We start from the raw sequence: 25978 nt of genomic DNA, 5'->3' as shown, positions 1-25978 counted from the left end.
GATGAGACATTTTCTCATCTCCTTATCTGCTAATTGAAATCAAAATGCTATGTTATAACAGTAAAAGGTATGTTTAAACATAAAACCTGATACTGGGGGAACAGTATCTGATGGGGAAATGCGAAGCGACGTAACAGCTGCTCTTTTAAAATTTATTTTTATTTTACACATGCGAACTTAGTTTCAAAGAACCTAGCGACGTGGCGAGGGCATTACACCTTTTCGATGTGTACCGTTACTGTGTAAACAAAGATTGTAATTAGAATATTTTCATGTAAATGAAAATAATAGAAATAAGGGGGTTGGGGCAATTTTCGTTGGATCATTGTCTTCATCTCAACCAAAAAGTATGGCATTCCAATATTACAGTTTATCTACTCAGGTCAATACCATTTTCAAATCGCAAGCAGAACATGCGGGCTCTTTTGCATAATTCATGTGGGCAATTATGAATCTGTCATAAACCCTCTGCTTGCAAAGCCCGCTCACTTAGAGGAATGACATGATTGGTTGGTTTGACAAACCAATCACTGAGCCGAGAAAGCCTACTTGTCTGCCTAGCAACAGAGCGGAATGAAGTCTGACAGGATGAAAACTGGTTGATTTCAAATAAATCTGGAAATTTCAACACTTAGTGAGAGACTGGCTTATTTCTTTAGAACAAATGTCTTCAATGTCGCGACGGTTCTGGAGAGGGTCGTCAGATCTCTTGTTAATTAGACATGTTCTATTTTAATTCAAAAGATGTAATTTAAGACACATTAACATGATTTGAACATGAAATAATTTAGTCATGAGGCATAAAATAATGTATTCCAGTCAGAAATGCAAAATAATGTTAATTATGTAAAAAAAATCTATATTTTATGCAAAATAACAATTTGGTCATGGCAGTGTCATTATTAGGCCATTACTTTTGTATTCGAATATTTGGTTTAAAATAAAAATGTGGAATAAAGAAGAAGAGCATTATGTGTATTGAATGCACAACAATAATAGTAATTTATCAGCCTCATTGTTAGAAATTATAAAATGAACTGAAAAAAGTATTCGAAATGTATCAGTGAGCTTGAAAATGCTGAAATAAAGAAGAGAACACCCCCCACCACAAAACTGCACTAAGATGATAATGAAACACACATTTCTGATACATGAAATTCCTTCTGTATAAACATAGAAGAAGAAAAAATAAGCCGAAAACAATAACATTTAATAAACAAAGGGTGGCGAAACATATTGTGTTATTTTCTAAGGAGGTTTTAAGTTTCTGGATGAAGTTTAACTCCGCATAAAGCCTCCTCTCCTCTTTTCTTTTCAGCATCACTCTGTGTGAATGTAGGTTACAGGGTTTAGCTGGCAGCCGGAAGCTGGGATCAGCTGATGGAGGAAGAGCTGAAAAAAAAGGTGAGCCATCTTCCCCCGGCAGACGGATACGGACTCGGAGCTTTCGCGAAAGACCTACTAGAAAAATAAGAAGGATGTCGGTGTCATTCGAAGGCGACAGACGGGTTTTAAAAGGCCAGGACAACCAGAGGAAACCGTGCAGGAATTAGGAAGGAGCAGTTCTGACAGAGGAATATAGCAGCTGTTAACGTTCGACACAAAAGCCTCTAACAGCATTAACAAAGGACGGAAAACCAGAAGGGATTAATATCGAAATATGGAGCAGATGTAAGCTGTTTAAATACAGGAGAACGGCTACACGAAGACGCTTCCGGTCGCTGCAGTTCACAGAGTGCAGCAGAAGCCTAGCCTGTAAACAAACAGCTAGCTTTAGTTAGCCGACTGCTGGTTAGCACTCAGCTGCTAATGTACACAGCTAATATACGGTAGCAGGACTGAAGTACAGAAAACCGAGATAAACGGAAACAAACTGCTGCCAACTAAATTTAGTCTCTTTGTTGCTGTCTCGAGCGGGTGGTGTTAGTTTATGGTATCCATGTATGCATTTATTATAGTGACATTAGCGTTTAAGCTAACGCGTACAGTTATTTTCTATGTAATAAGAACTGAGCGTTAAACGCGACACAGCATTGGGCTGATTTAGCCTAAACACATCGTAATTAAGTAATTAGTCATGACACTTGTGATTGACATGAACCGGGATGTTTTCTGTTAGCACGGTGCAGCTGATAGGATGAAAGGAGATGGGGATGAAGGAAAACAACTTTCTGATTCCCTGAGAATGAAATTATAGATTTGTCCCTGCTGAAGGTTGAAAAGCTTCCTTAAGAGTAAGACATCACTACTGCAGAGTGTGAACTGACATCGCTGGTGTCATGAAATTGTTGGCCTTTTAAGGCAGCAATTTTTAGTAGTCAGCCAGACCTGGAGTGCAGTTAAATGCAGCCTTGGTCTTTAGGTAGAAGGTAGAACTTTAATTGACATATAGACACATTGTCAGTTTAGGTTTTTTTTTTTTTTTTTTTTTGTTGTTGTTGTTGTAAATACATTTTAGTTTGATAGCTCGAGCACAACTTAGATAGTGTTTCTGTCATGTAGCTATGCTTGGGGCCAAGTGGTAACCTGCCAGGCTGTGTTTTGGACGCTCTCTCCCTGACCCCGACCCTGACCCCGACCCTGACCCTGACCCCTCCAGTTCTGAAACTTCCTGGAATTTGCGCCTCTGCCCTCTGGACTTCCTGCAACGTGAAGCCACAACCGTCTAGATTCTAAAATCATCCAGAAAAGTTGATGTGATGGAACTGATGTTTGCTGAGTGGGAGGATGGGGAGAGGTTCTCCTTTGAAGACTCAGACAGGTTCGAGGAAGACTCCCTGTGCTCCTTCATCTCCGAGGCCGAGAGCCTCTGCCAGAACTGGAGAGGATGGAGGAAGCAGTCCGCTGGGCCCAACTCCCCGACCGTCAAGATTAAAGGTTGGACAAACTGTATCGATGTTACAAAATGTTGATGAGAAGTATTTATTACTTTTTTTTTCAGGTAACGTTATGACTGTGACTAGCCCTCTTGGAAAGTAGTCCCAATCATCATGCGCTTCACATGAAGAAATATGTATCATTGAACTGAACACACTAACTGCATTCAATCATAGTTTCAAATGCATTGATGTTTATTGATACTCATTGAACAAGTAATACTGAAAATAATAAAACTTACAATCCCCACAATACGGACAGTTTTAAACATCACGTTATTAGTCCCAGAAGTGAAATTGTGCATGTGAGCAATCCATGTTTACGTCCATCTTATTGCTACTTGTGTGTGCGTGTGTGTCTGTGTGTTTCTGGAGGCAACGGGGTCAGCCATGTGATATTCACGGCCATATGAGATTTGTTTGGGGCATTCAGTCGAAGCAGGTGCTGAAAGTTTTATAAAATATGATATTTAAACATCGACTATTGACCATAACGTCAGTATTAAAATTTGACATTGCTATGGACCCAGTTTTTCATATCCCTTGAAAAGAAAATGTTATAATCCATTTTAGAAAAAGGTTGTAACATTATATACAATGTGGAAAAAAAATGAAAGTGCTTTGAATACTTTCCAGATATGCTATATAGGACTGGACGTTATATCGCAGATGTAAGGCCATCACATTATCGGTGTGTATCAGATTAATATTTAGGCCTGTTACGGTAACAGATTTTGCTGGACGATATATTGTTCCAGAAGTTATTGCGATAAATGATAATGTTGTTTTGAGACCATTTTTAAGTAATATGATGGTAGTGACAAAATAATAATGCAAGAACACACTCTAAAAGATCAATCAACTTTAAATTCTAATGAACATTTAACACTGGAACTGGAAGACATTTTAAATATCCAAAATAAATAAACAAAACAACAAATAAAATGAATTTTGAAGTCTTTGTAATCAAAATTGTCCTTAAAAAAACAACTAGTTAATATCAAAACACCAAACTGAAGACTTTTATATTCCAGTTTTTGGTAGAAAGAGAGTCAAAAAGAGAGAAACGATAAATCATGCCAATGGAAATAATTGAGTTTGTTTTAATTTATCATGCGATTAATTGATTTATTGATTATTGTGACAGGCCTATTAATGTTGCTAAGGCCATGCTTAGAGTGCAGTAACTTATCATCAGCTTGCATGCCCATGTAATATTCAGTTTGTTGAATCTTTAGAAGCTCACACCTGCCACAGAGGCAGGAACCAAGATGCTGAAGTCTACAGAGTGTTGGAATCAGAAATGAGACGAATGAAATGACAACATGTAATGTAACTGATATCATAATCAGAATATTTACCAGCAATATTGGCTCCTCTTTTAAGCTCTGTTTATGTCTGTGTGCTTGCTAATGCCACCTAAATCTTACATTTCATTTTAATCCTGGCAAAAAATATACTTTTAGCTTTTATAGTTATGTTGATTTTGATTTAGAAATGCCTCTATACATGTTTTCATGCTACATGATTATTAATACGCTTTTAGTTGGAGGCTAACATCTAACGTAGTAGCAGTTCTTAATGATGGTTGTTGGAATAGAGCCCCCTGTTGTGTCCTCTGATAAAGTTTGAATGTTACACACTCTGTGTGTGTTTGGCGATGATAAAACCTTCTGTGGCAAAATTTGACCTGCTTAGCAAAAACTATTTGGATGAAAACTTGCCTTTTGCTTTCTTGTTGAATGTAGTTGTAAAGGTTTCTGTCCAGGAGGGTCTTTGATGTGATTAATTTATACTCTGAAGTTGGACTTGTTGAACTGAGTTGCGAATGCCGTCTGAAGAAGGAATTCAGGCTTGGAAAGTAGAAGGATCTAATATGGCTGACAGGTTCAGAAATGAACGGTTTGTTACTCATAAAACCACATGGTGCTGTACAGCCTCTGTTAGTGAACATTTCAGTGCTTCAGCGTTCAGAAATATGTTGTTTTTGGTCGATATTATTCTTAGTAGTAGTAGTTGGCCAGGTCACTGAGAACAGCAGGTAGCAAAACAAACTGGAAACATTTAAAGAAGGTGTCAGATGTCCAGGGTTCTACTATAGAGACCAATTAAATAAAGATACTCATAACTATGTCCACTGCCACGCATTCCAATCTGGTCTCAAAGCAGTAAAAACAGAGCTTTTAATGAGACCAGAAGTAAAGTTCTTCTCAGACTGACTATGCTAAGCTGTTCTGCCCTGAACAAGCAGCAGCTGCCTTTATAGCACTTTATCAAATTGATACATCAGCCCAACAGAACCCTGCTGCTGCTGCTGCTGCTGCTGCTGCTGCTGCTGCTGCTGCTGCTGCTGCTGCTGCTGCTGCTGCTGCTGCTGCTGCTTTCTGTGTTAGGAATGTCAACAACAATGGATCTGTCTTTGAGTTGGTCAACATCATAAAGATAACAGTGTTTTAGGAGAAACTTTAGTCTAGAACTGCTCTGACTTTTTCTTTTTTGTCACATCACTTTTACAGATTTAATTCTTGTCCAAACTTGCGATCTTTAAGGTTTTGCTACAGTAGGGTGGAAAAAAGTAGGGGTCCACGGGTTGCAGGTTCTCGACCGATAGGCTATTACGATCTAAAAAGCCTGGTAATTTCTAAAATGCTTGACCCGCTAATTCTGATTTAGGCTGATACTGATTTTTTTTTTTTTTGGTCTGAAATGTCGCTAAATATTGCAAGAAAGTTGCTGAGTCGATAACATTAGGATGACTGTTGTTTTTGTATTTGTACCACCAATGCATTCCACCCACAACAGTTACCTACATCTCCCAGAATGCAGTTCAGCTCTCTAGTTTGTGCTGATGTTTAACCTGCACCTGCTGCTGTCCAGCATGTTCTAAACAGAACTATTGAATCAGTCGTCGTGTTGAACTGATGACTCAGGACTTGGATGTTGAAACCAGAAGAATTATTTTCACTGAATGGAAAATAATTCGACCGTTTTTTTCCCCCCTCACTTTTTGAAGTTTCAGGTTATTTACCAAAATTATTTGCTAAATGCTCCAATAATGAGAGGAAGAATATGTCAGATATTTATTAGTGTCTTCAAAATCTTACATTTACAGAATGATTACTATCCCTCTTTATGACACCACACTGGTGGTCCCTGTGTTTTTTTTTCCCAGTCCAATGGACTGGGAAAAACACAGAACATCTGTAGTTATGGGTAGTTTCTTCAGCAGCAATGGCACTTACAGATGGCACAAAGTTGCTAAGGTGTCACCCACCACCAGTGTCTTTTACCCTTTAGAATAGAGAATGTTTACATAGTTTTTACTGTGTCCTCTACACTCCCTTCCACACCTTTTTTTGTTATTAAATGAGTTAGTTTCATCAGATTGTAAGGTTTCCCCTACAAAACTTCCTAAGCCCAGTGGTTGGGTGTTAGGGCAGTCATTCATGTCATGTTTTGGAGTTAAAAAATGTTGAAAGTTTGAAAATATCGCTTGATAATCATGTGAAGATTAATACCTGAACTATAAAACTATAAAATCTATAAACTATAAAATCTTAAAAAATGCAAACATTTTAAAAAGGCTTAATTAAATAAGCAGTGCTTAGCCTGGTGGGGCACAAGTAAAGCCTGGTGGCCCGCCAGACTTATAATACACTGCAGGAAACTCTGAGTATGAAATATAAAAGTCTGTGATTTGCAAGTCAAAGTTATTCTATATGGGTGGGTCAGATTAAATTATAAATAAATAATTTTTATTAGGGGTGCACCGATTTATCAACCAGCCAGTTTCCTTAATTTTGTCAGATCAGTGATCGGCCAATACTTGCATGTGAAATCAATCTTATCAACCTCAGCAAATGTCTAAAAAAAATCAACCACTATCCTGCTCTCCTGTCAGAGAGGTTTGACTGACAGACCGAGCCACCAGGTCATGTCTGCATGTTTGCAGTTAACAATAATCACCCCACTGTTGCCAACTCAGTGACTTTCTTGCTATATTTAGCAACATTTCAGACAAAAAAATTGTATCAGCCAAAAATCGGAATCAGAATTTGACTAACAAATAGCTGTCCATATATTATGGGATTAAAGAAGAAGCTGAATGTGAACGGGTCCAGACAGGGATTTATTCCACTGAAGTTCCAGCATCCTTCAACTGGATGAGAAGTTGCTGATTCAGTGTGTCTTGATTGTTTCTGCTTTTGTTCTGTGTCGTTCCTCAGACGGCCAGGTGACTCCCCTGGTGGAATTATCGGCAAAGCAGGTAGCTTTCCACATCCCGTTCGAGGTGGTGGAGAAGGTGTACCCCCCCGTCCCGGAGCAACTCCAGCTCCGCATCGCCTTCTGGAGCTTCCCAGAGAACGAGGAGGACATCAGGTGAGAGACAATTGATAACTAACTAATCAGATTAGCTCAATAAATTCCAGTCTGGTGACTGATATTATTTTAAGGGCAGTTTGGCTTACAGAGACTTCACAATTCATTTTATTTATGGTTTTGGTTGTGTGTGTGTGGTTTTTGTTTATTTTCTTTTTATTGTTTTTGGTTGGTGTGTTTTATTTTGGATGTTTACAAATGTGACTAGATAGGCCTATCGCATTAAGCAATAAGTCAGTTAATCAAATGATAAATTAAAATGACCTCAGTGATTTCCATTTACATGATTTATTGTTTTTCTGGATAACGAAAGTCTTCAGTCTGATACGTTGGTCTTGACTAGCTTTTTTTTTTTTAAATGAAATTTTGTTTACGTGGACTTTATAATTTATTTTCTTTGTTGTTTCCGTTGTTTTGTTTATTTATTTTGGATATTTAAAATGTCCTCCAGCTCCAGTGTTAAATGTTCATTAGAATTTAAAGTTTATCTTGGAGGATGTGTTCTTGCATTATTATGCGTTAACCATTACACTACTTGAAAAATGATCTCAAAACTACAAGATTATCATATACCGCAACAACTTCTGGGAAAATTTGTCGTCCAGCAATATTTATCGTAATGTCACAATAACAAATTAGGCTAACTCCGACAATTAGAGGAGTTTACCAACTCCCTGTGAGAGATTTACTGACTCCTGTGATGAAGTGGAAGAAAGTTTTCCATCAGATTTTAGAAGAAGGAATGAGAAGTGACTGAGTTTGCGTTAACGTGGTTGCAGGTTGTATTCCTGCCTGGCTAACGGCAGTCCAGATGAGTTCCAGCGTGGAGAGCAGCTGTACAGGATCAGAGCCGTCAAAGACCCCCTTCAGATCGGTACGTCCAGCCACTCGATTCAGGCCTGTCCTCAACCGAGTTTAGCTATAAAAAACAGACTACAGAATTCTGCTCTTTGTGTTAAAGTCAACCTCGGCATTGTAACTTCATTCATAGTAGAAGATTTTGAGTTGTTTTATCTGGAGAGTAGGATGCTCATTTATATTTGCTGCACAAATTAAGTAGAAGTGTGTCTCTGTCTGTCTCCAGGCTTCCATCTCAGTGCTACCGTAGTGTCCAGTCAGTCTGGTCAGTCTAAAGCAGCCTACAACGTGGCCGTCATGTTTGACCGCTGCCGCATCACTTCCTGCAGCTGTACCTGTGGCGCCGGGGCAAAATGGTGTGCCCATGTAGTCGCTCTCTGCCTTTTCAGAATACACAATGTGAGTTTGTTTTCTCTACAGGAATCCTTTCAGTTTTGAACTCTAATGAACTAAATTAAGAAAAAAATGTCTCAATATATATTAAACTATCTTAAAATGGATTGGTGCAGAGGATTAATAGATAAGTGAAAGCTGTGATAGACTGAGAGAGCCGATGAGTAAAATAGAAATTCCCTGCGATTCAGATCAGAGTAATGGTGCGTTCACACCAAACGTGTTATGTGCGTCAAAAATGCATCTGAAGCTCCAAGTTTGATGCACTTTGAATGTAGACGCTTGACATTTTGCTCTACACCCACCTTTTCATGTGTCAGATTTACATTCAAAGTCTAGGAGGAGGCACATCAAGGGCACATCAGACATGTCAAAATCTCTTCAGCCATTGCCGGCCTTCTTGTTGGACGTGCTTGATGTGTCAAACGCTCAAAACGCTTCACATAGCGCTACACTAGACTCGCAAAACACACTGCGATGGGCCGTCGACACGACTCCACATAGACTTTGAATGTAAACCAAACTTGTTTCATGCGTCTGGTGAACGCACCATAAAACATCTTGAGAAGATTCTGAATTATATACTCAGTCAGGTCCTAGTGGAATGTTAGCGGGTATAATGGTCAAAGTTCCTCTCTACGTCTTGTGAAGACAATAATCATATTTCCTTAAAAAACAACAACAATAACAAAACTTATGAATGAGCTGTTAAAAGGAAACTAATTTTTTCTTCCAGGAACAGGACAGTCTGTGGTGACTCTAATCTTGATGGCTCACTTTCGTCTGTTAATGCACAGTGTTTACTTGTCATTTGTCTGCTCACACCTTTGCAGGCTTCAGCGGTCTGTCTGAGGGCTCCGGTGTCTGAGTCTTTATCCAGGCTGCAGAGGGACCAGCTCCAAAAGTTTGCCCAGTACCTCATTAGTGAGCTGCCTCAACAGGTAGGATCCACACTCAGAACAAACACACTACACACTGTTTGTACGATGTCTAATCATGTCCTGTACATGCAGCTAGCAGCCCTGCAGAGGGACAGAGGAAATAATCAATTCTATAGAGAATCACAATTTCCAGTACTGGCAATCAATTCAAAATTGATTTTAATCTGCTTAATTTTTTATGCATATTTCTATTTTGATTAATTCTTTGATGATTTTTTTATTTAAAAGAACACCAGGCAGCTAAGCTAACCTAATACTGGTAATTTAAGTTACAAAATTTTATGTACAAATCTAGTTTTATTGAAGTGTGTGTTATTAGGTGTGATGTGTCAGACATGGTAACATGTCACTGGTTACTAGTGACGTGGTAACCAGTGGGTGTGCCTGCTGCGCCCTCTGAAGGGTCAGGAGCCAGTTTGCTAAGAAACTGTTGTTTAGACCGAGACAAAGTATGAACTGAAGCCAAACATGTCTGATGTTCGCAGATCACACATCAGAACTCTGCTGCAGACTCTCCTTACATAGCAACGTGGAGGGAAAATGGCAGGAACTGCTACAGAGTTGATTCAGGAAAAAAAATATGTTTTGATTTTATTACATGAATTACTTTGATGAGCTGCATAATTACTGCTAAGCATACTTCGGGTCCAAAAAAATCAACTGCAGAATGAAGAAATTAGATACTAGCCAGTTTCTAAGGATACACAAGACTCTAAAGCTACCTCCTAATCCAGTAAATGTCAATATTTTGAGCTCTCTTCCTTGTATTTCTCCAGATCCTACCTACAGCCCAGCGTCTGCTGGACGAGTTGCTGTCTTCTCAGTCTACAGCCATCAACACTGTGTGTGGAGCTCCAGGTGTGGCCCGCAGCATGCCAGAGGAAAACACACCACATTTCGTCCCTTTTCCCTTCACTCATACTTCCTTTTTGAAGCTAAAAATGAACCGTGAGAGAGGAAAACTGATTCAGTGTTAGAGTTAAATCAGTTTTCAACTGCATTGAACCTGGTAGTCTAGGGACATTATTCTGGCACAATGAAGGGGATTAAGGATGAAGTTGATTTGGACCCTAACAGAAAACAGGATTAGTCCAAACAGCCACAGATGAAAATATCAGTGATGAACTGCCAGAAAAGTAGACATGGTAAAGCCAGAGCAAGGATTGTTGTGACTCAGGACAGAATGGGAAAGAAATGCTGAAACTTTTGGAGTTACTTGAAGCTAACTTCGGGCAGTTTATTTCTTTTTGGAGGCCTTTATTAAAGCATAATCTTACCGTGTTATTTTTGCATTTTCAGATCCGACGGCAGGGCCTTCAGCATCTGATCAGAGCACCTGGTATCTGGACGAGTCGACCCTCAGCGATAACATTAAAAAGACTTTGCACAAGTTCTGTGGGCCCTCTCCTGTTGTATTCAGGTGCTCTCCTTCTTCATGCTTCTCATTATTCTGAGTAAAAGCCTCGTTCACTGAAATAAAAAGCTATCAGCTGACATACCTGAAGCTGTCTGCCTCAGATCTTTCCCCTGGAAATTCTCTCAGTTGATAGCTAATTCTGTCTAACTGTCATATTTTTATCTGCCACAGAGTCAGCTTGTATTCAGAGAGTAGATTTACTAATAGATTTATGTGTGTATCACCAGTGATGTGAACTCCATGTACCTGTCCTCCACTGAGCCTCCGGCAGCTGCTGAGTGGGCGTGCCTGCTGCGCCCTCTGAGGGGCCGGGAGCCAGAGGGCATCTGGAACCTTCTGTCCATCGTCAGGGAAATGTTTAAGAGGCGAGACAGCAATGCCGCACCACTGCTGGAGATCCTCACTGAACAGTGCCTTACCTATGAGCAGGTGAGTTTTACTGTCACTAGACCCATTTACCATTAGATTTTGGGGCTGTTTTCACACCTGATAGTCTGGTAGACTCGGTTCGATTGGAGATCAAAGTCGCAGCATTTGTTATATTTTCAGCTCTTGTGGTTTTCTTTCACACTGCACTGTGTGTCAAGCAATCTAAACTATTTAAAAAAAAACTATTCACCTCCCTTGCTTGTGGGACAGCTGTACCAAGAACCACTGAAGGACTCAAAACCTCTGAAGAAGCCGCTGAGTGCAACTTCAGTCTTTGTAAAATGTAAACAAAAATGGAGGAGCGCCAGATTTCTGTAGGATTTCTCTTTTGTCTTTGGTAAAAGATGATGAACCAGTTCTCTGACTAGTGCTAGACAAGCATGTTTGATTTGGTCGTATTTTCCTAGAATGTCCTGCTCTGTAGATCGCCTCCTGCTTTTGGAGCAGTGTCTGGCCCGCTTGCATCCATATATGCATTCAATCCACACCAGAGTTCACTTAAATAAAACCGGAAACAAGGTTTTCAGGTGGACCAGAGTTCACTTTTTTGGTCTACATTGGAGTTATACTGCACATTCAAACCACTGTGTTGAGAGCTGTTGCTTTGTGCCCAGACTTTGGCTCACACCCACCCCTGTTTGATTTTCAGATCATCAGCTGGTGGTACAGTGTCAGAACCTCGGCATCCCACAGCAGCGCCAGCGGCCACACAGGGCGCAGCAATGGCCAATCAGAGGTGGCGGCTCACGCCTGCGCCAGCATGTGTGATGAGATGGTCGTCCTGTGGAGGCTGGCGGTGCTTGACCCCACCATGAGCCCCACCAGGTCAGAGCACAGACACAAGTCATGCATAATTTTAACTATTCTTACAGATTTGAATATACATTAGAGCTAGGGGAGATTATTAAAAATGTAATCTGATTAATTACAATTAATCAATATGCCTAATTTTGTAAATTCAAATATAAAAATCCACACAGTTGTGGTTCTTGCAGGAATGGTGCTCTGAACAGGCCTCTCCTACTGCAGACCAACCAATCATAATGCAAGCAATTATCTGATTTTTATCGTTTCTTAGTACTCAACAGCAACTAAGGAATACATACTTCAGTATGCATTCATACAAGCACTACCAAACTTTTTTAGGAGACAGCTGATGGATAAAATATATTTATTTTTTCTAGTTCTTGGTTACCCCATCCCTTTCTGATGCTGCCCTGGGCAACTGCCCATATAGCCCATATCAAAAACTACGCAGTTTAAAAAAATGCTTTATTATCTTAAACCAAACATGATGAGTCTCAATTTTACCAGGTTTTATATTCAGGAAGATTTAAAGGAATTCATTTTGTATTAAAGGTTAGTTTAGAAATGTCCCTCTCCATTCATTTCTTATGAAACTTGTACAGTGAGGCTACAGTTGCTTGGTGTCATCCTGCCGATCGACTGGTGTATTTCATGCATGTGACATTTTGACCCCATACAAACAGACCATAATGCTGCTGTGAACTAGGAAACCCTCCGCTGGAGAGAGGCTTTTAGGTCAAAATAGGCAGTTCGATTAATCTGTGTTATAATATTAATGCACTAACATTTACAGCCCTAATGTATACCAACACTGAATTGCCTAATCAATGAAAAGTGTTGAGATTTCAGCCTCCACATGGTCTGTTGCAGGCGGTTGGAGCTGGCTAGCCAGTTGAAGCAGTGGCATCTGAAAGTTATAGAGATCGTGAAACGAGGACAACATCGAAAGTCGCTGGATAAACTTTTCCAGGGCTTCAAGCCTGCTGTGGAATCCTGCTACTTCAACTGGGAGGCAGCCTATCCGTTGGAAGGCATCACCTACTGCAGCGCAGACAAGAAGAACAGCCCGTTCTGCTGGCCCAGGGCCATGCAGTTCCAGAGGGGAGTGAAGACTGCCGCCGGAGCGGCCGGAGAGCCCTCTGAAGCAGGAGCAGCGAGCAAAGCAGAGGGTGGAGTGGTGCTTGACTACAAAGGAAGGGGGAACGGCCATTTCTCCCAGCAGGAGGTGGCTGTGAGACCAAAGGAAACTATTCTGAGCAAACGGAAAGGTTTGTCACTGAGTGGAGGAGGAGGGATGCTGGTCCGGCTGGGGGGGAGTGTCTCTCTGTCTTTGGAGGATGGTGGGGGGAAGTGCATGTATAAAGGAGCTGCTTCCTCCTCCGGAGGCAAACTGAAGCTGACCCAGGGAGGAGGTAAGGTTTCGTCGGCTGGAGGATCTGGGGGCAGCGGAGGGTTGGGAAGCGGTAAGCATGCCAGCGCCAAGCGCAGAACCAGCAGTGAGGACAGCTCTCTGGAACCTGACCTGGCTGACCTCAGTCTGGATGACAGCTGTAACCTGGCTCTGGGAGCCGAGGCCTGCAACACCTTTGAGTTCCTCCCCGTCCCGGCGGAGGTGCTGCCCTCTCCCAGCCCGCTGCTCCGAGACTCACCCAAATACAGCAGAGGTGGCGGGAGCAAGAGTTTCGACATGAAGCATGCGGGTCACGTCCCCGCGGCACTGACTGCTGCAGAGTCTGCTCCAGCCTGCTTTACTGCCAAAGAACACCTGGAGGTGGCTGTGGACACACCGGAGGGGTTCACTGAGCCTGGCGACAGAAGTGAAGACATGCCATCCAGCTGCACTGGGACAGCCAGACCTGGCAGCCCTCCAGCTTCTGCCACGTCGCCATGGGGCAACAGGGAGGCAGAACCTGCAGCTGTAGGAACAGCAGGTGCAACAGCAGCAGCAGCAGCAGCTAACCAGGGGGCGGAGGCCGCAGGTGGAGCTTCTGAAGGAGAAGCTCTGGCTGAGGATGACTACCAGGCGTACTACCTGAGCGCTGCATCAGAGGAGGGAGCTGACAAGCAGCTGGCCGACAGCCACCAGGAGGAAGAGCCAGACATCTTTGCAGGAATTAAACCTTTGGAGCAGGCAGGACGCATGGAGGTAAGGAAGCAAAAACAACAGCAGCTTAGCAGTTTAGTTTTTAAAACCACCTGGAGTTACTTCCTGTGCAGTTATTCTGTATTAGTAATTCTACAGTGACTGTGATATTCAGACGTCTTGTGAGCTTTGGTATTTTTCCACCGTGTTGTGTGTGTGTGTTTTTGTAGGTGCTGTTTGCGTGTGCTGAAGCCCTGTATGCTCATGGCTACAGTAACGAGGCATGTCAGCTGGCTGTGGAGCTGGCCAGAGACCTGCTGGCCAACCCTCCCGACCTGAAGGTGGAGCAACCCCAGACCAAGGTATCTGGTAAAACGTCCCACCACACCGGAGTACATGATTCCACTCTGACACCCTCTGACATGTTCATGGACCGCAGGGCAAGAAGAGCAAGGTGTCAACCAGCCGGCAGACTCAGGTGGCCACCAACACTCTGTCCAAAGCCGCCTTCCTCCTGACGGTCCTCAGCGAGAGGCTGGAGCTCCACAACCTGGCTTTCAGCACCGGAATGTTCTCCCTGGAGCTGCAGAGGCCGCCTGCCTCTACTAAAGCTCTGGAGGTTTGTGGCTCAAAGTCACATACATGCACAATCTGTTTGTCTTAAAATGACCTGAGACGTAACCCTGAGAAAACCTAGTCGAACTGCACAAGTTACTGTTATATTTGGATGTTGTATAAGGACAAGACAACAGTCATGAATACATGTAAACATCTAAATCCTTTCAAATCATGTAAAGACCTGAACTAGTACCTTCATTACTGATTCTCCATGTTGTGACTGAGCAGGTGAAGTTGGCGTACCAGGAGTCTGAGGTGGTGGCGCTGTTGAAGAAGATTCCCCTGGGTTTGGTGGAGATGTCGGCCATCCGAGAGCGAGCCGAGCAGCTCAGGGACGGAAACCTGTGTGATTACAGACCGGTGCTGCCTTTGATGTTGGCCAGTTTCATATTTGACGTTCTCTGCACTCCAGGTTGGCATCCAAATTGTTATTTCTGGCCTAGATGTTCATAAAGCAGAAGAGGGTTTTTTTTTTTGTTTGTTTATCTTTTGTTTCTTTTTACTTTTGATAAAAACTGCTTTTTCTGACCACTTTGTCATGTCTGCTTTTGATTTGTCATCAAAATCAAGAAACCATCTATGATGTTCATTATGTCTGGCTGACTACTTCTTGACAATTTTGTTGACTTTCTGCCTGCATTCCACAATGGAATGAAATGAAAACAATAACATTTCCTGAAGTTGAATTACAGATGTTGAACTGTTTCTCAAAGATTACTAGGCAAATTGTTTTGCCCAGTAAGCTCAGAAGCAATGACTGCACAAGGTAGTTTTTATTTATTCTAACATTTGAACAAGTCTTATCTCCATGATGTCTCTTTAGTTGTGTCCCCAACTGGTTCCCGTCCACCCAGTCGCAACCGAAACAATGAGATGCCCGGGGACGAGGAGCTGGGCTTTGAAGCTGCTGTAGCTGCTCTTGGTAATTTGTTCCCTGGCTCCTTTTGTGTTATGGGCCGATTGTCTTGTTCTTTTAAAGTATAATTTTTTGCCAATCTTCACAAATTTTAACACACAGTCTTCCTTTGCCATTGCCCTGAAACTTCTTAACTCGTGCCAATTGCTGTTTCCATGACTTTGCATGTGCAGGTATGAAGACGACAGTCAGTGAGGCAGAGCATCCTTTGCTCTGCGAAGGAACTCGGCGGGTGAAGGGTGACCTGGCTTTAGCCCTCATGATTACCTACAAGGATGACCAAAGCAAACTCAAGAAGGTAAAGAGTGGCTCACGCTTTATCAAACGTGAGCCAACAATATGATATTGGTTGTCTATCATACCAATAGATATAATGAACAACCTTTGACCTGTAGGGTTCAGCTTTAGGTCTTGTTATCACAGCCTGGTGAGGTGTTATTGTCCTACATTATATGCAGTTAACAAGTTGATGAAAACTGGGGAAAGTAGAGTCCAAACTGGAATGACTACAAGTCCTTGAGATGTTCAGCTTTCTAAAGTGATTGTAGTGTGAATGTAGTGTGAATGAATGGCATGTCAGCACATTTCCTGCCTAATCTCCAGACTAGACATTATCATGCTCAACAAACAGAAGAAGACAATAGTAATGCACAGAGCTTGGTCATCATTTTTGATGTTGCTATTGGAAACAAAGTAATACACTTATATTAGTTTGTCCCCACTTACCCTACTAAACACAAACCCAACATACACACACTGTATGCAGTGCATACTGTCTAGTGTGGCTATTTGTTTCCTTTGGTGGTTCTTTGAAACTGAACTGAACATGTCCAGTTTGTCACACAAAGCACATGAACTCTTTCAATGCAAAGTATAGATTTTGGTTATGTGTAGAGTGATGAATTCTCTCTTCCTGATCAGATCCTGGATAAACTGCTGGACAGGGAGAGCCAGACCCACAAGCCTCAGACTCTGAGCTCATTCTACTCCAGCAAGCCAGCAGGGGGCAGTCAGCGCAGCCCCTCTAAACACACTGCTGGGAGCCACAGCGGGATCGGAGGAGCCACCGGAGGGGTCACCAAACACACCTTGTCATCGTCCTCATCCAACACCTTGGCTGCATCTTCCTCAAGCTCTTCCTCTGCTGTGGCTCTGGCTGGGGAGGAAGTGACCTCACAGGTCGAACTCAGCCTGCTGCAGAACAGCACAGCCGGGGAGAACTCTGCTGACACCAAGGAGCACGGTAGGAACCCAACACATTCAGGATCAAAATATGTTGAAAGTCGGAAGAAACGGCAGACCTTGTTGAATTCTTCTGGTCTGAGGTTCCCACATTTGTGAAATTCTGTGTAAAAGTTTTAGACTGCTGTGGAAAACAGCAGAAGAATGCCTTCGGAAATTGTGAATGTGCAGAGTACCTAAACTTACTAAGAGCATTCCTCCCTTTCCTCTGTAATTGATCAGAACTAGATGTGTTTTCCAATGAACACTGACTTGGATTTGTGTCCTTGTAGTTTCAGATGGAGCACAGTTATCAAGTGAGCAACAGAACGAAACGGCGTCCTTCAAACCGGAGGCCACAGTTCCCAGTCGACTGGCTCTAGGGGGGCGCTGTGGCTACAGCCAGCGCTGCTGGGGCTCGCCTGTCCGCCAGAAGAAGAAACACACTGGTATGCACTCTGACCTGGCTTTACCTGTCCTCCTGTGGGTGCCACACTAATCCTTTTTTACACACTCTAATTTCAAAAACTCACCCTTAGGTTAAGCCTTTGTATTATTTTTTTCCTTTTCGGGGAAGTCTTACCCTCTTGGTGAAAACAGTCCACTGATTTGTTGTGAAACAAACCCAGTGTGCAAACCTTCAAGAGCATGTGTGTGAACAGGCATGGCGAGCATAGACAGCAGTGCTCCCGAGACGACCTCAGACAGCTCCCCGACCCTCAGCCGGAGGCCGCTCCGTGGTGGGTGGGCGGCGACGTCCTGGGCGCGTGGACAGGACAGCGACAGCATCAGCAGCTCTTCATCAGACTCGCTGGGCTCCTCCTCCTCCAGTGGTTCACGCAGGGCTGGGGGCGGGGCTAGGGCCAAGAGCACTGACACAAGCAGGTACGCATGCCAACTACCCCACCCCTCAACAGAGTTGGCTTTTCAGAGCCATAAAGACCCATGCCTTTACTTTTTAATGTCATCTCAAATAACCTGGTGTTTCATTGTACACAAGAATAATTTTGCATGCGGATCTGGAAAGCTGGGGATTATTCTTTATTATTCTTTCTGGTAAATTTAGTTCTCTTCAGACAACACTGATGATTTTATCTGACAGAAGCTGCGTTTCCATTATAAGCACAATATTCTGCTAACGTCGAAAAAACACAATTTCACAGTTGCGGTGTTTCTATTAAATAAGAAATATCCCCATGTAATTTTAACTTTAAGTTTGTTCAAGCCATAATTTATTAAAAAATATGTGGCGCCATCAGCCTCCTACCACTTCCTGTCGTCTTCCTCGTCTTTTCCGCCAGTAGTAACATCTGGTTGTTACTACTGGCGGACTCATGTGACACACGCACAAAAAAAAGTTTCCCACTGCAGTTTTGCCAAATAAACTAACTCCGATGCGGCTGAAAAATCACCTCATCCAAGAGTTAAAAGCTTCTTATCAAAAAACACAAGTTCTTTGAAATTTTTGTGTTTTCACTAGGCAAATTTATTTTCAGAATTCCACTTTGTGCAATTTTAAGGTCAATGAAAATGCAGCTGGTGAACAGTTGAAGCTCAGAACACGAGAACAAATGTGCTAATGGATATTTCTATTATGGAATATGAAAATTCTCAGACTGGAACATCTGCTCCATTGGTCAAAGCTGTTTTTATTCCACCTCACTGTGAAGTGTGAAGGTCTACTCAGAAACTTCATCTTTGGGTTTCATGTTGACCTGTTTCAACGTTTCCATGTGTTCAGATATAAGGGGCGCCGTCTGGAGTGTCATGCCCCCCATGTGCCCAACCAGCCCTCCGAGGCAGCAGCCCATTTTTACTTTGAACTGGCCAAGACAGTGCTGATCAAAGCCGGAGGGAACTCCTCCACCTCCATCTTCACCCAGCCCTCAGCCAGCGGTGGTCACCAGGGGCCACACAGGAACCTCCATCTTTGTGCCTTTGAGATTGGACTGTACGCTCTTGGCCTCCACAATTTTGTTTCACCCAACTGGCTGTCCAGGACCTACTCATCTCATGTCTCCTGGATAACTGGTGTGCTTAAAGGACACACATTTTAATGGTCATTCGTTACATTTGGTCAGGTGTTGTAACCATGGTTTCCTTTCTGTCTATTCTTTAGGCCAAGCAATGGAGATTGGCAGCGCAGCCCTGAATATCCTGGTGGAGTGCTGGGATGGCCACCTGACTCCACCAGAGGTGGCATCCCTGGCAGACCGGGCATCACGGGCCAGGGACCCCAACATGGTCCGGGCGGCTGCAGAGCTGGCGCTCAGCTGCCTGCCTCACGCTCATGCTCTCAACCCCAATGAGATCCAGAGAGCCTTGGTTCAGTGCAAAGAACAGGTAGAGCAAGTCAACTTTTCCTGCACACCCTGATACTACCACATGTGGTAATATGTATATATACGACTTAACATTTAACATTAACATTAGCTTAACATTTTGAGGGTTTTTTTACCATGGCTGTAACTAACATAAGGTTATAGCGACTCGCTGCTGACTCCAGCTTGAGCCAAGTTTCTGATTCCAGTTGGATGTAACTGATAGTTTAGCCTGTAACGTTTTGTTGTGTGAAGATTTGACTCTTTGCAGAGATTGAGCAGAAAGACTTAAATAATCATGTTTCCAAGGAATTCCACAAAATATTGTGACTTTGACAGTTTATACTCACTGTTAATAATGTAGATATGAACAACTCGACTCACCACATGTTGTTTCCGCTTACCAGAAGGAAACATTACCTGATCTCTGGATAAGCTGAGTCAAACGCTAGAGAACTTTAAAGATGCTAAGAATCAGATCAAACTAAATGCTGACCATATAGGAGAACAATATGACCTACTCCCGTCTCTATGTCTCTGTCCCTTCCTGCTTCCAGGACAATGTGATGCTGGAGAAGGCCTGCATGGCCGTAGAAGAGGCAGCGAAGGGTGGCGGTGTGTACCCTGAGGTCCTGTTCGAGGTGGCCCATCAGTGGTACTGGCTATACGAGCAGTCGGTGGGCGGTGGTGCCGGCCAGCAGCGGGAGCCCCCAGGCCGCTGCGGGGCCAACGGGAGCTCTGGCCGGAGGCCCCCAGATGCCTCCTGCGGTGTGCTGGACGGCGTAGCCAACATGGACTCTTCGGGGGTGGGACCGGTCACAGCTTCGGTCACTGCGGCGGCCATCGTCCCCGTCATTTCTGTGGGCTCCACCATTTACCAGTCCCATGCTATTCCTGGCCAGGCCATGTCCCACCCCCACAGTCAGGGGCTGCACCCCTACACCACCATCCAGGCACACCTCCCCTCCGTCTGCACCCCGCAGTACCTGGGACACCCTCTGCAGCATGTACCCCGACCCGCTGTCTTCCCCGTGTCTGGGGCTTCATATCCACAGGTCAGAGGTCATCTCAATGCACACCACAGGGGACTGTAAATACAACACACATGCAACATTGTTGAAAACATTTACAGTGGACCCTTCATGTTTGCACGGGTTGGGGACTACAGACGCCCGCTAACAGCTAAAATCTCCTCTAAGAACATTTGGCTACCTGTTTTAATAGTTCAAATATACCAAATAACCCTAACCCTAAAAATGTTTAAAGCGCTAACACAGTTTTCCTTATTTCTGCTCTTGGAGCTACAGCCAATCAGCACCAAGAAAGATCCACCTGCAGGTCTTTGAGGGCATTTCTCTACACACATCTGCGAATTGAAACTTTTGCCCACCTGTCTTTGCGAAGTAGCTCAAGCTCAGTCTGATTTGCTGGAGAGCATCTGTTCACAGAAATTTTTAAATCTTGCAACAGCTTTTGAATTATATCTAGTTCTAGGTTTCTACTGGACCATCCTGACATTAAGATGCTCTGGTCTGAAGTCTGGCTATTGAAAACTGAACATTCTGCTTGTTATGTAATTTCGGCTTTTGATCCCACAGGATTTTATTTCTTTTGAGATTTTTGTTAAAATTGTATTAAACCCTGTATCTTTTATCTTCCACTAAATAATTATGCACTATTTTTATCCCAGTAAACATGGCAGTAGGATTATAATCAAGTGTAAATGGAGCCATAAAGCATCATTATTGTTCTAATCTTAGCAGTTTTCATTGTAACTGCTCTGCTATGTTCTGATCAGGGGATGCATCCAGCTTTCATCGGGGCCCAGTACCCCTTCTCAATGGCTCCTGGCCCCCAGCCCTCTTTGTCCGCCGCGGCCGTCACCTTCCCAGCCGTCCCGGTGCCGTCCATGACTCAGATCGCCGTCCACCCCTACCACACCGAGACGGGCCTGCCCCTGAGCACCACCGTGGCAGGTCAGAACGGCACTGTGTTCCCACTTCGCCTTTACCCATGTTATCATTTTAAAGCCTCACTGTTGTGTTTCTCCAGTGGGCAGCGTCCACTCTGGCCCCACAATTCAGGCCATACAGGGGGCATCTCTGCCCACCGTCTCCCCCCAGCCCGCTCCGCTGGTGAACGCCCCCTTCACAGCAGAAGATGAGCAGCACAGCCAGCCAATCAGCCAGCAGGGCCTGCACTACCTGCACTCAGCCTACAGAGTTGGTGAGCAGCTTCGCCTTGTCAGGTCTGACTCTCACATTAAAGACGTGTTGTGTTGAGGATGCCTGCTGTTCTGTGTGAAGGCATGCTGGCGCTGGAGATGCTGGGCAGGAGGGCTCATAATGACCATCCCAACAATTTCTCCAGAAGTCCACCATACACTGAAGATGTAAAGTGGCTGCTGGGACTAGCTGCACGGCTAGGTGAGAACATAATAATAATGATAATTCATTTTATTTATAATGCTTTTTATATCAAATACTTCTTCCGCCTTCGCCAGTGTTGCCCCCAAACATGTTGGCAAAAGAGGACAGTAGCAAATGGTTCAAAGACAACAAGTTAAACAAATGTTCTAGATTAGGGATGTCCAAAATGCGGTGCGGGCCCCCTGGGAATAATTTTATTAATAATTTATAAGTTTAAAAACATTTTCTAAACCAGCAAAATAGAAAACCTTTGACCAAAAATAGTTAAAAACCTTCTGTTATTAAAGAAAATATCAGTTTAATACATTTTTTTGCAATTTTGCTTCATGAAAATATTGCATGATTAAATCTCAAATGATCAATTTACGATAAAATTATTTGGCATTTTAATATGTCTCCTGAGTGCTATTATCTTGGTGATTTTGGCCCCACAGAAAGTTTGGACATCACACCCCTGTTCTAGACTGATTGGGTTTTGAAAATTCTTGTCTACTTTGCCCATGATTCCATTTATAAAGGAGTGTGAAAATGTTTTGTGCAATTTATATTACTTGAAGTGAGTGGATATATATAAAAAAAATAGTGGCCGTTGTCATACTTTTGAAAGCAATCCGTTTTTAAATATAAAACTGAATGACTCAGGTTACGCGCAGCACTAATGGTGTTTGTCATGAGCTGACTTGTTGTTTTCTCTGCCAGGAGTCAACTATGTGTACCAGTTCTGTGTTGGAGCAGCCAAAGGAGTCCTCAGTCCATTCGTCCTGCAGGAGATCATCATGGAGGCTCTGCAGAGGCTGAATCCTGCCCACATCCACGCTCACCTCCGCACTCCTGCTTTCCACCAGCTGGTGCAGCGCTGCCAGCAGGCATACCTACAGGTGCAACACACCGTCCACCACCTGTCATCATCACTTTGACACTACTGTCGTTTGTGGATCTGTATCGTTTTCCTTTTAATGAATATTCACTAAACTTTTAACTTCAAGGAACTTTGTGACGAAGGAAAAGACATGTATAATAAATTTGAGAGTGTTTTATTGGCTCCTCATCTACAGTAAGGCTTGAGTTATGAAGATTTATTGGTTGTTTCTAGCTAGCGCTTGGAGAAGGCAGAGAAGCACAATTTTTCACAGATTATCTGTCTCATATCATATTGTCACGACATATTGACCGTTTCAACAAATATGTAAGAAATATTTCTTCTGAATGCTATATACTGCAGGTTTAAGGACCTGAAGGCACAATTAGCTGTTGCCTGACTCAATATTGTCCATTCAGCAATCCCCTCTAGTGGGGATTCAGAACAACAAACTGGCAAGAAAGAGGGAGGTGGTTTTTTTCTCAACCAACATCCCCATCAGAATATTGAGCAATGATGTTGTAAGGACATATTTTTCCTAATATTGTTCAGCCATATAGGAAGTTGAGATTAAATAGAAACGTCAATGTTCACAACATGTTCTAATATTTGACTTAAATGAAAAACCGAGATGTTTTAATCCAGCAGCGATTCCGTCCAACAAGCCTTCTCACACCCATCTGTCTCTCCTCAGTACATTCACCATCGACTCATCCACCTGACACCTGCCGACTATGACGACTTCGTCAACATCATCCGCAGCGCCCGGGGGGCGTTTTGCCTCACTCCGGTGGGGATGATGCAGTTCAATGACGTGCTGCAGAATCTGAAGAGAGGCAAACAGACCAAGGAGCTGTGGCAGCGCATCTCGCTGGAGATGGCCACGTTCTCCCCGTAAACAGCAGCACACAGCCTCCAGCTTTACTACTGCCACCCCACTGAGCCAGGCACATCCCCCACAGGGCCCCGCTCTGTCAGGGGCCTCTTCCTTCTCTCCTGTGTGGCCTCAAGCTAAGAAGTCTGCAGCTGGCTCCGTGTCCCTCATCCATGGATTCCCACCTTGTGTTTGTCCACTCGGGTATCATCAGTGGAGAAGCCTGGTTGCAGTTTTGAAACACTTGATCCACCGCCATACATTTGTGTTTAACCACGAGCCACAGTGTACCCCTCTTCTTTTTATTTCACTCGCTTAGATCTCTTGATGTTGTTTCCATTTCTAGTGTTTTTAGGAATTTTTTTTGCTCAGTTGAGTTTGGATTGAAGCGTTTGGTGAGGTTCTTCGTCATGCTGTGACATTCCAGTCCAGAGGGCGGGGTGATGATTGGCCTGTCTCTGTCCATCTCAACCTCTAGCAGCGTGGGACAAGGAGAACAGAAGCAAGCTGTTTGTTCTGCGGATATTTTAGGATTTTGTATAAACTTTTTGATATTTTCTACTGACTTAGTCATGCATACAAACAGGACTTGGGGGGAGGATAAGGCTCAAACGCTGCTGTTGGTTGTCATGACGATCCATATTTACATTTCTACTCCAGACCAAAACGGGACTCCAGCTGGTGCTGTCCAACAGACAGACAATCTGTACTGGGACTCATCAGTCATGCTGGGTGTCGCTGTAAATTGTCAAGAACATCAGTAGGTTTGTTGAAGAGTGGCAGCTTTATTTGTTTTTATTTCAATACTTCTGAGGAAGTTGCCGAGAGCTTCACCGAGCTGAACCAACAGGACAGCGGCAACCTTGCAGAGTCGGTCGCAGTGGGCCACGCTGCCCTGAGTGCTCCTCATCTTCCTGCCTCTGCTCACCGTTTCCCATTTCTGAGTCACCGTGCTTCTTCAGAGCTCAGTGATAAGCTTCCAAGGTAATTCCTGCTTCCAGACCAGGTGTTCAAAAAGGGACCCATCTAAAAGATGCCGGTCAGTGGAACTCCAGGACCAGGAGGAGGGAATGCTGGAGAACGGCTTTCCTGGTGGGTGGAAACATTGGATCAGATCCCCTTCTAGGACTCACGGTGGCTCCGTCCCACTGTTTAGACTTTTGCTTTCAAAGATGCAACTTTAAAACTGAACACTTTGCACTTATGGGTCCCATGTAGATCTGTTTGATTAAGACTTCATTTAGGCATTTGCCCCCATCGAACACTGAGGTGTGAGCACGGACTTCCCTGGACACCGTCCCTCAGACGGTCGAGGCAGCTTATCCACAGGCCAGGTGTGCAGGAGGCTGGGAAGGGAGACTCCGATCCAGCTGTGCTGCAGCTCTGGAAATGACCCGCCTCCATGACTCATGTTAAGACATGATTGCCAGCACTTCACCACACCTGACTTCAGAGACAGGTGTTTTAACTGGAGCCACTTCTTCAGCTGGGTTGGCTCCACGGTGCTGTTATCCTTTAGGATACATTAATCCTCTCTGTCCAGACAGCTGTTGTCTTTCTGAACCAGTTCTGAGCCTCACAGGTAAAGGCGAGTGTAGAAAATGTTCTGTGATATTTTTGTATTCCTCAGAACTGTAGCTTAATCCATGGGTTCTATATAAACATATTGTAAAAGATTCTAATTTAGAGTAAAAAAAAAAAATGTAAAAAAAAAAAAGGTTGACGATTAAGAAAGCAATACTAAAAGTTTAGAGTTTACCTAATAAAGATCCTTGAAAACACTAAACTTGTTGACTGACTTATGGGTTTTAATATTGGCTTAATATTTTTACTGCTGTCACAACAATCTGTTAGTAATCATCATTCATAATGTAGACCAAATCTTGTCTTGGTCACCTTTAGCTGCCTGACCAGCCTTGCTGAATTTAGTTTATTTTTCACAATTAAAATACAGATCAAAGATTTTCAGAAAAAAATATCTTAGGAAGCCTTCACCCAAATAGTGTAGAAAAAAATAATATAATCTAAGAATACAATCCATCAGTTGATCATAAATTTATGAAATACAATCATATAAAAACATCTAAGTATTGATGGGAATTTAAATAAATCATGTAAGAATAGCAAAAGTGAGCATCACAATTCTTAAGCACAGTTTTAAATTACCGGTATGCTTAAACTTTTTCCAGAAGGCCTGACCTTTACCAAGACCCCCTGTACTGGAGAGAACACTGACCTCTACTGGTCTGATACTTGGAAAGATGAAGCGCTGAACTCAGGCAAGTTAATTGAAAATGAAATTGCATGTTTGATATAATTTGATTTCACTGAACTGAGAAGGCGTGGATCCAACCAGACCCATGGAAGTGTGTTGTGGTATCTGGACCATAGAAGTGCTGCAGATTGTGAAATTGGATTTGCATCTATCTGGATTTGTTTGTCCAGAATATCCCACAGATGCTCTACTGCACTGAGATGCAGTTTTACACCTTGACCTTGATGCGTCGGCGTGGTTGCTGGAAGAGTTCACAACCATCCCGGATACAGCTAGCATGA

General features: G+C 43.2%; 1 protein-coding gene across 1 annotated transcript; it reads left to right on the top strand.

Moving 5' to 3' along the window:
* Positions 1-1383: 1383 nt before the first annotated feature.
* zswim8 (zinc finger, SWIM-type containing 8) lies at positions 1384-25208 on the top strand. Its single transcript, XM_007575509.2, has 27 exons — positions 1384-1404; positions 2600-2877; positions 7103-7256; positions 8036-8130; positions 8341-8513; positions 9341-9448; positions 10225-10306; positions 10748-10868; positions 11093-11294; positions 11944-12119; positions 12972-14247; positions 14415-14546; positions 14624-14803; positions 15031-15214; positions 15626-15724; positions 15892-16016; positions 16640-16961; positions 17233-17388; positions 17602-17824; positions 18681-18970; positions 19059-19282; positions 19818-20315; positions 21059-21236; positions 21313-21486; positions 21567-21686; positions 22389-22567; positions 23243-25208. Exons 2-27 carry the CDS (start codon positions 2700-2702, stop codon positions 23444-23446), a joined length of 5853 nt encoding a protein of 1950 aa, XP_007575571.1. The 5' UTR covers positions 1384-1404; positions 2600-2699; the 3' UTR covers positions 23447-25208.
* Positions 25209-25978: the final 770 nt, after the last annotated feature.

The sequence above is a fragment of the Poecilia formosa genome, unplaced genomic scaffold (genome assembly GCF_000485575.1).
Source record: "Poecilia formosa unplaced genomic scaffold, Poecilia_formosa-5.1.2 Scaffold380, whole genome shotgun sequence".
Classification (NCBI taxonomy): domain Eukaryota; kingdom Metazoa; phylum Chordata; class Actinopteri; order Cyprinodontiformes; family Poeciliidae; genus Poecilia; species Poecilia formosa.
Note: the sequence above shows the minus strand (reverse complement) of the source record. Positions and strands in the feature narration are given on the sequence as shown.